Source organism: Poeciliopsis prolifica, unplaced genomic scaffold (assembly GCF_027474105.1).
Source record: "Poeciliopsis prolifica strain line A6 unplaced genomic scaffold, Auburn_PproV2 SCAFFOLD022, whole genome shotgun sequence".
NCBI lineage: Eukaryota > Metazoa > Chordata > Actinopteri > Cyprinodontiformes > Poeciliidae > Poeciliopsis > Poeciliopsis prolifica.
In genome coordinates, this window is record NW_026562397.1 from 3,941,744 (window position 1) to 3,956,085 (window position 14,342).

General features: G+C 40.4%; 1 protein-coding gene across 4 annotated transcripts in view; it reads left to right on the forward strand.

Annotated features, from left to right (window-relative positions):
• pitpnm3 (PITPNM family member 3) overlaps window positions 1–14,342 on the forward strand; it is a 122,764-nt gene that overhangs the window by 89,497 nt on the left and 18,925 nt on the right. For all 4 annotated transcript variants that reach the window (XM_055045374.1, XM_055045376.1, XM_055045375.1 and 1 more), the window contains 2 exons: window positions 7,998–8,155; window positions 9,086–9,256. In XM_055045374.1, the coding sequence (XP_054901349.1) occupies window positions 7,998–8,155; window positions 9,086–9,256 (329 nt within the window). The remainder of the gene's footprint in view (window positions 1–7,997; window positions 8,156–9,085; window positions 9,257–14,342) is intronic.

Sequence of the window (14,342 nt, forward strand, 5' to 3'; positions counted from 1 at the left end):
GCTGAAAACTTTCCTTCAGCCGAGAACGCAGGTTCTGCACATATTGAGAATGTGATTGAGATGATAACTCTTTGACAGGCAAGTTGAAAGCCATGTCAACAGGAAGTCTTGGACAGCGACCAAACATCAACTCATATGGAGTAAAACCTGTAACCTCATTTCGGGTGCAATTATAAGCATGAACAAGTGGCTTGACATACTCTTTCCATCTATTTTCTGCTCTGGCTCCAAAGTACCCAGCATACTGAGCAAAGTTCTATTGAACCTTTCAACAGGATTCCCACGGGGATGGTATGGCGTGGTGTGTGACTTTTTAATGCCAGCGATGTTGCAGAGCTCTTTAATGAGGTGAGACTCGAAATCAGGCCCTTGATCCGTGTGCAGGCGTTCAGGAAACCCATAATGCACAACAAAATTCTCCCACAGACATTTTGCAACGGTCTTCGCTTTTTGATTGGCTGTTGGAAAAGCCATAGCATACTTAGTAAAATGATCTGTGAGGACAAGAATGTTTTTAGTGTTGCTTTTATCAGGTTCAATTGATAGATAATCCATGCACAGGAGCTCAAGTGGCCGGCTTGTCTGGATATTCACCAATGGTGCAGCTCGTTCTGGCAAAGCTTTCCGACGAATGCAGCGATTGCAAGTTTTAATCTTGTTTTCTACATCTACAGACATGCGTGGCCAGAAAAACCTAGCTCTTACAAGGTCAAGTGTTCTTTCAATCCCCATGTGCCCCATATCATCATGAAGGCTTGAAAGAACAACAGAACGGCATTCCTCTGGCAACACAAGCTGAAATGATAGGACTTCACCATCCTGCCTCCTCCTATATAAAATGTCATCTTTTAGTTCAAGACGTTTCCATTCTCTCATCACCAGAGGAAGGTCAGGAAGCTCAGCCCTGACAGTTGGAGGGATTTTCTCTCCTGTTTCAAGCTGATGAATAACTTCTTTCAAAACAGGATCAGCTCTCTGTTTCTCCCTGATGTCATGAAGGGACAGTGATGGAAGCACTGGCAATCCTTGGGTCTCATCCATGTATAAGTCAGGGAGAACTGTAGGGGTCATACTCACAGTTTCCACTAGAGTAATGTTTCTCTCCAAAGGACCATCCGGACTTTGGCCTCTCAGTAGACAGCTGTGACAAATGGCTCTGATCACATCTGAGGTGAGTTCTGTAGCATCCTCCATTTCATTCATATGGGTTGTGATGAATTGCTGCACCATGGCCCATTCTCTTTGTGGGTCAGGTGTTTGGGGATGTGGTCTCCTGGAGAGGGCATCAGCATCTCTGTTTTGGCTGCCAGCACGGTACTGCAATTTAAAATCATATGTAGACAGTGCAGCAAGCCATCGATGACTAGCAGCATCAAGTTTAGCAGAGGTCAAGACATATGTTAATGGATTGTTATCAGTAACAACAGTGAAACTGGAGCCATAAAGATAATCATGGAATTTTTCAGTTACACTCCATTTTAAAGCTAAAAATTCCAATTTATGGGCTGGATATCTAGCTTCACTGGCAGACAACCCTCGGCTAGCATATGCTATAACTCGTAGCTTTCCCTCTTGTTCTTGATAAAGAGCAGCTCCCAACCCAGTGGTGCTGGCGTCTGTATGCAGAATGTAAGGATGGCTTGGGTTAGCAAAACCAAGTACTGGAGCTGTAGTCAGTTTGTCAATCAATGTTTCAAAAGCAGATTGACACTGTGCAGTCCACCTTTCATTAAAAGGTTGTTTTGCATCATGGTTTTTCATTGTGATGGTTGTTTTACTGACACATTTGCGAGCAGGAGAATACCCCCTTGTCAAGTCATTTAGAGGCTTAGCAATAGCAGCGTAGCCATTTATGAACCTGCGGTAATACCCCGCAAATCCGAGAAATGATCGCAGTTCTTTTAAAGTTTGAGGAACTGGCCAGGATTTTAAAGCACTTATCTTTTCTGGATCCGTTTCAACCCCATGCTCAGAAATTACATGGCCTAAATAACGCACAGAAGTTTGGAAAAACTTACATTTTTGTGGTGATAATTTAAGGCCATAATTTCTAAGTCGATGCAGCACTCTTATCAACCTACTCTCATGCTCTTCTAGAGTGTCAGAGAATATAATCAAATCATCCAAGAAGACTAAAACTTCTTTTAAATGCAAATCCCCCATGCACTTCTCCATAAGACGCTGAAAAGTGCTTGGTGCATTAGTCACACCTTGGGGCATTCTATTAAATTCCCAAAACCCAAGTGGGGTCACAAATGCAGTTTTAGGCTTATCACCTTCCTCCATTTCTATCTGATAATAGCCTGACTTCAGATCAAGAACGCTGAACCAGCGTGAACCAGTGAGAGCTGAAAATGACTCTTCCAAATTTGGCAATGCATAGGCATCCTTCACTGTTTGTAGATTCAACTTTCTATAATCTATACAAAGCCGAACATCTCCCTCTTCTTCCGAACACTACTATCGGTGAAGAGAATGGTGACTCTGATTCCCTTATTACCCCTGTCTCCAAAAGATCTCGCAAATGATTGCGAACAGCTTCAATGTCATTTGGATGTATAGGGCGAGCACGATGTTTAAATGGGGTCTCATCATGAAGATGGATGTGATGCTTCACCCGATCAGTACATCCAAAGTCAAGGTCATGATGAGAAAACACTTCTGGTATTTCTTTGAGTTTAGCAATAATGTGATCTTTCCAATCAGGAGACACTGGAGAATTTCCAAATTCAAACTGGAGATCAACTTTGTCAGTGTTCCTGAGCTGCACATTACTACAGGAAACCTCAGAAAGAAGCTGAGGTGACACTGTAATTTCTGCAATAATAGCAGACGGTGGCAATGTTATGCTCTGTTTTGACTCATTTGTGATAACCACTGGGATCTTATGAGGTGTATGCTTGGGCAATGACACCAGACAACTTTTCACACACAATCCTCCCGGCAAAGGAGTAGATGGCTGCTCAACTAATGCCCAACTGCTAACCGGCAGCAAGCTGGTATGGGCATTCCCTTCTAGAACTCTGGTATGGCCTGCTGAAATAACTGCAGGCGACTCACTATCTAATGCTACGTCACATACACTGGGTTCTTGGGTCTGCTGATGACGCAACTGAAGCAGCTTGAGAACAGCTTTATAGCAATACTTTGCTGGGCTAAAGCTAACACGTTCATCTTTCAGATGTTTGTCATACAATGAATCAAGAGTGTTCATTCCTATCAGAACATGGGACTGAGTTCCACTTTTAACATCTGGAACCACAAGTGCCAGAGTACAAACATCCAGATCAGTGCCAATAAACTCTTTGGGAAAAATGACCGTCATTTCTATATACCCTAAGTATGGGACAGCTTGGCCTGCAGCTCCCTCTACTTGTAATAGCTCACTTAATGGTTTCACAGGTTGATGAGAAAAATACTGATTGTAAAATGAAACTGGTATTGTAGTAACTTGGGATCCTGTATCTAACAGGCATTGAACTTGCTCCCCAGCTATTATTACTTGACCAGTACATTTTGAGCCAATCAACCCTTGTGGCAATTCTGCAGCCTCAGGAGTTACATGAGACAAATTAGTGCATCTTATAGGTGTCTGCTTGGTGGGACTTTGCTGGTCCTCTGCAGTTCCCGTTCGCCCCTCAACGAGAACCTGATTCAGTTTAACGACAGGGCACTATGCGGGTTCATTTTCTGCCACTTCTTCTGCTTTTCCATTAACTGTTTCTTTTTGGCAGCAACCAGTAAAGGATCAGGAGGGTTGTCACACTTAGGTTTTATATGTCCATCTTCCCCACAGTTGTAGCAGTAACCTGGCTTGGGTGATGAAGATGCTTTTTTGAGAGAGGGTTGAGACACACTTTTACTAGTTTGTGGAGACTGACTGAACTTGGCAACATGCATAGATTTTGGCAAAATGGGCGGGTTCTGACCAGACTGAACACTTGTAAGAGCAGCCAATTGTTTTTGTATATCAGCCAACTGCTTGGCAAGTTGCTTGGTGATAACAGTCAAATTATCATAAGCACTTTGTTCTTCAACTGGTGCACAAGCATGATGTAAATGTACACTAGCCCTGGGTTTACTGGAACCAAGATGCTGTTTCATACGCTGAGCTTTGGCAGCTTCTCTGTCTTCTTCTGTTCTTAGCAACAACAACAATTCTGCAAAAGACGGTGGTTTTGACTTGCGCTGTTTAAGCTGGAGCTCAGAAATTAAGGTGTTATCCCAACATCCACGACAGAATTGATTCAGCAGATGCTTTTCAAAATCAGCAGCCAATACTCCACCCCTCCGTAAGGCATGGTTTAGAGTCACTTGCAAGCGTTGTAAATAAACGGATGGCTTTTCACCTGCGTCTTGAAACTGCTCCATGAATTTTGCATACAGTTCATCGCCATCTTGGACCGTTCCATAGGCAGAATCCAAGATTCTGAGGTAAATTAAAGGAGGAGCATCTGGTTGAAGATGTTTAACCATGTCTGCAGCTGGTGGTAACAAACTGTCAAATATCCTTCTAGAACGCTGTAGTTCTGATACAACAGGGTCTTTTAACAGAAGGTCAACACTAGATCGCCAAGTTTCATAGTCTGTTTCATGTTGTGGTCTTGGAGTTCGACCAGAAAATGATCTAAGTTTCAATGAGGACATGTGTATTGCATTGTCATCACTTTTCATGATGTGCTCAACCACATACCTCTGGACTCCAGGTGGGTTGATATCTGACAACGACATGGCTGGCAAAGGTCCAGAAGGACGTGACGTATAATGTGCGGTAGGATCAGGTTGAACATGTGGCGACTCCCATCCTCTGCAGCGACATCTTCTGGCTTAAGATGAAAACCACCCTTGGTTGCCATCTTTGATGTAAGGGAAGCAGCCATGGCCAAATCCTCTTCTTCTGGGGAAGTCTTCAAAGAAGATGGGACTGGACAAAGTTCAGTGATGGATTGGCCCAGTAGAGACATTACACGCCTGAAGACATCTGTGTAATCCTGACCTGTAAGCTTAGCCACATTTTTCATTTCACTCAGGTATGTTTCAGTTATTATTTTAGTTTCTAACTCGGAGCAAACTACTGACAGCTCTTCAATTTCATAAGTAATTTTTTTAGTTTGGCAAACATACGTGTAAGGCAAGATTTTACGCAGCCTCTCCAACGCACTCCCTGATGAAAACTCAAAAATTATGCAGTTATAGAAATCTGAGTCAGAATCAGTTATAAATTCAAACTTTTCCATTGACCCGTATCCAGTCAGAAAATCAGCCACTTCATTATCAGTCTCTGAGTTCGTTGCATGTCTAATCAACACTGCGTTAGGTATTTTAACACCACATTTCACCAAAACATCCATATTAGCAACAACTAGCAACTGCAACACTCCAGCTTCTATACAACTGCTCCTGGCTAGCTCACCACTAATGTATGTAGCATATTTGAAAAGACAATCTAAATTGTTATTCAATATAAATGGCTTTTAACCAAGATAATAGGCCAGTTTCCTTTCAGAAGAATAGGTACGACTCACGAAAGAGCAGTTAGGCTAGAGTTTTGCAGCTGCGAGTGTTTTGTATTTGCAATGTGAATATCATATATACATATTTACAACCACAACATTGGGATATGCAAATGGCCATCAAGGGAAAAAAAAACAAAACAATGAAATAAAAAGGAAAACAGAGGAGAAAAGAAGAAACACAACAAAGGGGAAAAAAAACAAATTAATCAATCGTTCCCAAAGTTCATTTTACAACCCCTTAGTCCATCCACCCCGAATGGGGATTAATCAGGCTTGCAAACAAGGGGAGTATCCAGGGCGTGGTTCACATCCTGGGTAATTGAAAGTCCAATCAAAGAAGGAACAGAGTTCTTTGTAGGATTCTCCTACCAGCTGGGTAGGAGAAGTAAGCAGTCTTCTGTCACCAACAGGTGAAATCTTTCTTTGGCTCTAGGCCTGGTCTCATAGCTCACCATCCACCTGGCCTGAATAACAAAACAGGACCACTTCCTCAATATATATTGATACGATCTAACATTTAGTGTATACACACAATAAATAACATTTTGTGTTATAAATAACATCATTTGATCAAAAATCATCAATTGCAATTTCATTAAATCTAAAATTCAATATAAATTACATTCATGAAACAGTCAATAAATATACACCATATTATCAATTAACATGAAATGTAAAATACTAATATAAACCAGTGTTCAATAAATACTTCAATTACCCGTTTTGGTTATCAAAAGGAGTTTACAATCAGTTTTTCTTTAGTGGCTACACAACAGCAGTGATTATAAGCCAACGCTAAGTATTCACAAAAACACTCACCAGTTCCGCAGTTTTGTGTCATACTACCGGATCTTTTTCATCTCACTTTCCGGCTCACAATAATGGGCTCCTGCCAGCTCTGCTCCTTCCAACGCGTTCTACCCTTCACGCCCTTTCGCTTGAGCTAATATACCTAGCCGGTAAACTGGAAAGGTACATGTGACCCCAGTACTCAACCGCGATTGGCTAAACGATAATCTCGCGAGAATCAATCATAATACTATTAAAACATCGCGAGATTTGAGGCTAAAAGGCAAAAGAGTAGAAAATCAGAGGAATTGAAGGTTTAAAATTACACTCGGGTTACACGCACCTTTGACTTGTTTGATGGTGCGCCACATCAGCTAAGTCAAATGTTGTGGCTTTCATTCACCCGTCGAACCCAACCTCGCTTGAGCTTTATTCAACAAATCAACAACTGGAGCATTTCTCTTGATGCTCCACAGATCATGCTGTTTAGTAAATGTGAGACGGGCCACAGTGTTCTTCTTCTTCTTCTGTTTTTTAGTCGGCAGCGTTTTTTGTCTTAGAACTCTCAGTAAAATGTATTTTTTTATTATTATTATTATTTTCGATTTTGTCATATAATTATCACGTTTATTATGTTTGTATAATATCACATTTTACAATAAGATTATCAAGTTCATACAGTGTAATTATCACATATATAATATGTTATGTTCATATATTATCACATTTTTACAATAAAATTATGACGTTCATATAATATAGTTATCACAGTTACACATTATTGCACATAATTTTTGCACATGTTTATGCAATATATTTATTGTATTTGTTCACTATAATTATTATGTTATTATGAGATGGTGTTAAAAACTTCTTGTCCTCCCTGACAGCAGGAGTCTTCCATACAGAAGGCCTCAAAAATACTGAAATCCAAAGTGTAAGCTGAACACAAACTAAAGTGTAAACATGAGTTTGCATTTTCAGTGAATGGCAGGAGTGGAGAAGATTCCCTTACCTGCTGCAATAATAGTCCACATCATGTTTATCCAAAAGAAAATACTGCAGTGAATTGGATTTACTTCCTCTAAAATTGAAAGAAGGTTCTTACAGCGACAATGTTCCACTGCAGTTAAAAAAATAAATAAATAACAGAGAGAGAAGTAAACAGGCTGCAGAAGTGGGTATGAGAAACTCAGAAGCCAAAATAGCTGCAGAAAGCAATCAAAGGGCCATTGATTTGGCTTCAACAGATAGCTGGAGACCACTGGCTAATCCTCCCTCCACATGCAGGACTTAATGGGGAAATGTTGGCCGGCTGCTAAAGGCCGGGGATGGAGCCGGCCGGCATGCCGACGCGGCGGTGACCGGCTGGACTGTTTAAACAGCTGTTGGCGCGGAGCGGCTTGTGAAGGCTGAGTCATAAAGGCTCGGCGCTCACAGCGACTACCGCACCATAAAACTAACACGCCAACATCTGAGTCGCGGCAAAGTAAAAGGATTATTGACTCGTCCGAGTCAAGGCAGAGACATTTCATTTGAATATTCTGCATAGACTTTATTGATTTTCAACATTTCAGATTAATCTTGGACAAATTTCTGGTTGTTGAATAGAAAATCAACAACACAAACATTTTCCTGGGTTACAGAAAAATTGTCTTCTCTTTTTTTTGTGTGTTTTTGTCCATCGTCCAGTTTGCTGAAGGAGGGTGTCGAGGTGCGCGGTGGCAGCAGCACCAGTCTGGTGTTGAATCCAGGCCGGTTCGACTTTGAGGTGTCGGACTGCTTCCTGTTGGGCTGCCCTCTGGGTCTGGTGTTGGCCATGAGACGCACCGTGCTACCCGCTATTCACGGTAAGAACCACAACCATGACATTCTGCTTTCATTTAAACTCTCTGTGCATTTAAACTCTCTGTCTGCAAGGGAGTCCTACTTTCCCTTGCAGACCAGAAGGATTTTCTTATTCCGAATTGTTCCCATTTTGTTCTGGAAAGCCGGTTAGTGAACTTTAGGTGGGCAAATATCTGAAGTAGATTTTCAAAATCTGATTTGTCAGTGTGATGTTTGCCGAGTTTATTACAGTCTGGAAAGCGATAGAATTTGATTGAAATATTTTCCACTACTAAAAAACAAAGAGAATGAAACAAAATTGAGAATGAAACGTATTTCCATCCATCCACACACAGACTGAATTTCATTTCCTTAGAGTGAAACAGACTTGCTCTCTAAGTTGATGTCAAAAACTTGAGATAGAGGTTTAAAATGACCTGCCTTCAGCGTGTCCTCTTTAAAAAGCCTTAAAAAACTTTAACTTAATGTACCTAAAATTCAATTCTTTTAGAAAATGTAGGTTGGGCTAAATATGTCTATTACATATGTCCTTACATTTTGGGATGACTGTAGTATATGATCTCATACAGTTTATTTTTTGCGGGTCTTTTCTATGTGGCAAACATCTGAGGCGCTCGTCTTCAGTGAGGTCTGTGTTATAACATGGCGCTAGCAGCTAGTCAGCGGTTTGTTAACTAGTTGCTAGTACACCCTTGCCAGCCAACTGTCTTTTATGCGTTTATCGAGCGCAGGTGCATATATCACCAGTTGAGTTGACAATGTTTGTGTTTGCCAGTGGCTCGCTTGTTTTGCCAGGCCGTATGAGCCAACAAGATCCGCCAATCATAAGCATTTCTATCAAGCTGGCATCACGATGGTCTTAAAAAGTCTTAAATTTGACTGCGGATAACCTGCACTTGTTACCATAGCTCTCTGCTGTTTCCCTTCCGCAGTGGGCCAGCTTCGCCCAGCCTGCTCCCAGATCTTCAACCTGTTTTACCCCTCCGATCCTTCAGCCTCCAGGCTGGAGCCCCTGCTGCAGCCTCTTTTCCACAAGCTGCCGCCGTTCGCCGTGCCGCGCTACCAGCGCTACCCTCTTGGAGATGGGCGCTCGCTGCTCATCGGTAAGACCTGGGATTTCATGCTGAAAGAGTCACTTGAAAATGTCGCTTCTTATTCTTGTCGTCTTGCGTGATTGCACAAGGGGATAAATGTTTTTTGGCTATTTACCTTTCAAAAGTGATGTTGAAAACTAAGAAAATCTCTTGGTCGGGGAATTCATTTGAGCTCCGCAGGGATTTAATGACACCCTAATGGGAATTTTTGACGGGTAAACACATCCACAAATATGGATGGAGGACACACACAGCCTTAATCCCATCTCTAGTCTGTTTGTGCAGCAGAGGCAGAGCTAAATCCAAGCCTCGAGCCAGAAAAGCCAGAGGTTTGAAGTAATTATACTTGATCTTGCCGGGGTGTGGCACCTTCAGCTGCTCTGTGAGGACCAGGTAAGAGAAGAAATAGTGCTGCGGTAATCTCCCTGAAAGACTTAGCCGTGCAGACTCAGTCCTTAATGAGTTGCTAAATTTATTTGAAGGATGTTTCAGCCCCCTTATGGGACACAGAGACTCTCTTTAAACAGTAGATATGATGCATCACCTTCTTCTCCTGCCTCTGTAAACACCTACAGACGAAGAAAGTAGGACAGAGTCCAACAATTCATCCTAGCAGACTGCAGCCAACAAAGTCCTGTCTATGAGGACAGGGCTTTGTAATTTTTGAAATAAAATGCTGCTCCTTAGCATGCTGATAATAAAGGTGCTTGACAAAGCATTTTAGGCCCAGTCCTCACATAGCGATCTCTGTGGAAAACAGATTTTTTTTGCATTTTGTCTGTTTAATATCACTAAAAACAATGATTTATAAAAACTCTGACCAAAGTGGAGATTTGAGGAAACTCCATATTTGTGAATGTGTACATGGTAAAACAGATATTTAGAGTCCATTACAGTATGAGACAAAATGTGCGTTAATATAACAATGTACCAGCACTGACATGATTCCCAGTCAACATCATTTTCTATCTGAATAAGTTTATATTCTAATACGCTAGTCATATCTGTCCATGCAAATGGGCCTCCATGTTTAACTCCTGAAAGGAAGTTGTGGTTGTTTTGAAGCAATGTGATTAGCTGTCAGGTTTTAGCTTTGCGCTGCACTGCCCCCTATGGGTTTGGCATGTTTAACACAACGCTCAGGGGTGGGTTTGTGCAGATTTATGTGGATGGAACTTTTCTGAATCCAATCCAACATGATGTTACGTTTTTAAACTCTATTTGTTTTCATAGACCCGCTGCATGTGCACAAGAACTCAGATTATTTAGATTATACAACATTGAAAACATTTCGTTTTCTTTTCACCCATACTTAATTTTATTTTTGCAATGCAGTGAATCTCCAGAGATGGTATAAAATAAAACCTTTGACATTACAAATGTTTCTATGGCAGAAAGCACAGTTTTTGTTCCTGCCGTATTCTCTGTTTGATTGGGTATAACAGCAGTGGAACAGGGTCAGACATTTCTGCTGTGGTTTTTTTCTGGAATTCTCGATTGAGATGCATTTTCATGAACCTATAATTTGCTGCCATATTATTTCCAGAAATAAGGCTTTTCAGCAAGTAAAACTTGTTTAGTCTTCTTCAAATTATTCAAGAATGCACATTTAACAGTTAGCAGGCAAAGTGACAGCTGTTGAGGCCGTTTGTTTTGTTCTTCTGTTTAAATTTCTCTTGAGCGTTGGACAGCCAGATGTCCGGGTGAATTTCCCTGCATTTCCTCTTCTGGACAGATTGGCAGCTGTCCTAATGTTTCACACTTGTAAATAATTTTTTCTCTGCAAAGAAAGCATCAGTTCCTTCTCTAAGGTTATTGCTGATGTATTTTTACCTTGGCATCGTGTCAACACACGCAACCAGCTACCAGAGAAAACTCCTGCTTTCACAGAGGCGGCCGTGCCGATGCTGTTCTGGATATCAGTAGGATTGATTAGCACCACTTGGCTGATTCTGTCGCTCCAGAACTCCCTTAGGGTCCTTTGTTTGTCACAAGCAGCTTTTCTATTGCCACGCAGATGTGGCTTCATCTGCGTTTTAATAATGATAATAGTAATAATAATATGAATAATGTAAAATCTGTATGTTTTGCTAAAAAAAATATATATATATATATATATATATATATATATATATATATATATATATATATATATATAATAACGCAACAAAAATATAGGTAAAGTAATTCAATACAAACTGGGCTGCAACAAATGATTATTTTAGTCGCAGATTAATCAATTAATCGGATACAAAAAATATTTTTTTGGCATATTCTGCAGATTTTTCATTTAAGCACTTAAATGTTTTTTTCAATATAATATTAGAAATACTATACATTAAAGGATGGAAATAAACAAACCACTTCCTTTTGTTAATTAAAAAAAATACATTTTCATTGCATAAAAAGCAACAACATGCCATTACTTTAGTGATTACTAGATGATTTGTAGCAAAGGATGCAAATCTTTTTTTTTTTAAATCCTCCTAACATCAACATGTGAAAAATTCCAACCGTTTTGTTTGACTTATCAAAGCAATTGTAGGGATTGTCTGTCCATTAATTTTGAGTTAACTGATTCATAATAGGTTAGCGAAATGTGCTAAATGGAAGTTTTATTTCTTTTTGTTGTTGTTGTTTACAGAAACACAAAACTATGTCTCTTTAGGAGTTATATTCTTTTTTTATCTTAAGTTCAAATATAAAAACATATCTTTTGGACAGTTCTGCCTTAATTTCCGCCCTGACTTTAACTTTTTATCAGCCTTTATATCAAGTTAATGATTAGTTGTTTAGGTTTGTTTCTGATGACGTTTTATTCTTTGTGCTGCTACAGTTTGTTCCCTTAACGATCAGCCTGCTTGACTTTCTATCTCTAAATCTGGTTTAATTACTCACTAATGCAGCAACAATGATTCCATCAGTCTGTAGATGTTTGACACGGCAGATGTTGCTTAAAAAGCACAAGTCCCATGTGCAATGATTGCTTTTTTTTTTTTCTTACTGCCAGTGGAGCCTGCATACAAACTATCTGACACATTCCTGCTTTCACCTGCTTAATTTGGATGCCAAAGATGTTCTTTTTTTTCCCCTCCCTATTATATTAATTGCTTCTTTGCTCAGCCAATCACACGACACCGTGCGTGACGGCGCTGCAGACAGAGGTTACGGAGCGTAAACAGCAGCCAGAGGATTGACTGGCAGCTGTGCCAGGTTTTAATTATAGGTCCCCGGCTCGTTCCCATTGATCAGCCGCATGCCGCTGTCGACTTTACGTGTGGAAATAAATAAAAAAAACAACAACAATGGGCAGGTGCAGCCGTGCTGAGGAAACCGTGGCACGCACCACCCGTTTCCTGTTCTGTAATATAGCAATTAGCGCTCATGAAGGCATGGCATGCCAATCAGGAACGACTTTGACATGAGTTACTGTCGACTGTGCAGCGATTATTATGATGATTGCTGCTGATACGCAGAGGAGGAGACGTCTGATATCGATTTTAAACTGTTAGGCCAGAAGGAAACATGACATGCTACACACACGGCATCAGTGACGATTGTTTGGATATTTGAGTTTTAGAGTAAAGGTTACATGTATTTCTTTTTCTTGTCATTAATAGATGTGGAAGCTGAGAGGATCCTGTTTGTGTTTTTTTTTCTTCCTCCCTCACTCTGTCAAAAATGTTCCCTCACAATCACTTCCACACACATGAATCCTTATTACTGTCGTTTCAGTCGCTCTGCCTTGAGAGAGGACTTTCTTCTTTTTCTCTCTCCTTTGTGCTTTGCGTCTTGTCACCATGTGAGCCTCGTCTTCTCCAAAACACTGACAGCAGAAATCATTTGAATTTCTGTGTGTTTTTACTAAATACGTCAGCGGCCTTTTTCTTCCTCTCCCCCACTTTTTTTTTCCGTTTCTCAATCAGTGCCAGAGTAATCTTCCCCGTTTCTCTCAACTCATTGTGTGGCGGGGAAATAAAAGGAAAATAAATGTGCACATTTTAATAAGGCTTCCTGTTAGATGTTTAACACATTGATGTCAATAGCAAAATCTTAAACTATCGGAATTTGAAATTAGTTTTGATTCTCCAACAAAGTCTGGAAAAGTATGAAATATGATTTTAAAATAGTCTCTTACAAGTCTGGATAAATACATAAAATAATTATTTGTTTGCCCAAAGTGTCACTTTGTCCACCAAAACCATCCATCTGTTTGTCCATCTAACCCTGACTGCTGTAGAAATATCTTCCATTAATTACTTATTTTACTTTTTTCTTTCATTTACAGTTTCACCTGGGACTCTGGAAATTTGAGTCAAAAAATAAACAAAACAAAAACAAACAAACTGATTTTGGGCCTAAAATGTGTAGGAATGGCAGTTTGAGTAAACGCAAACAGGAAACTCAACAAACGTATATTTTTGTTTTTACTTTACAACAAAACAACTTAGATACAAAAATATAATTCAAAGAACAGAAAATCTTTTTCTCTTTCCAACTAACAACCCAGAAAAAACAGGCAAAAAAATCCCAAATAAATAAATTTGCTCTCTGCCTTGACTGTAGGGGATTTGTTAACCACGTCTGATTCTCTCTCACGCCTGTCGGAGCCGGAGTCCATTTGTATTCCCCTGCTGTGGCTCATTCTCCACAAACCCAACACACACACATTGCTGCAACCCTTGGATGTCTATTCTTTTTTATTATTATGATTATTTTTTACTAACCTTCCAATCAGAGAGCTGACCAGCGTGTTAGCCTTCATTCCCAGACGCAGAGGTTGACGGCTGGCTGCCTCACTCGGCTTCTTTCTGCGGAGATAATTCACGTAACGACGATCTTTCTGTTCCGCGGGAACAAATGTGATGTGATTAGAAAGTCGTGTCGGGGGGAAACTGAGGGGAATCTATTCTTTCCACAGACGCAGATGAATCCTTTCGAATAAGAGGAAGAAAGGCTGATTTAGACGTGATCGCTCTTATTAGAAAGCAGGCGCACGACATCACATCAACATACTAACCCAGGTTTCCACTTCCCTCGTCACCCTGTTATCCACTTCAACACGTCCCAGTAAACTGATGTTGAAATGAAGAGA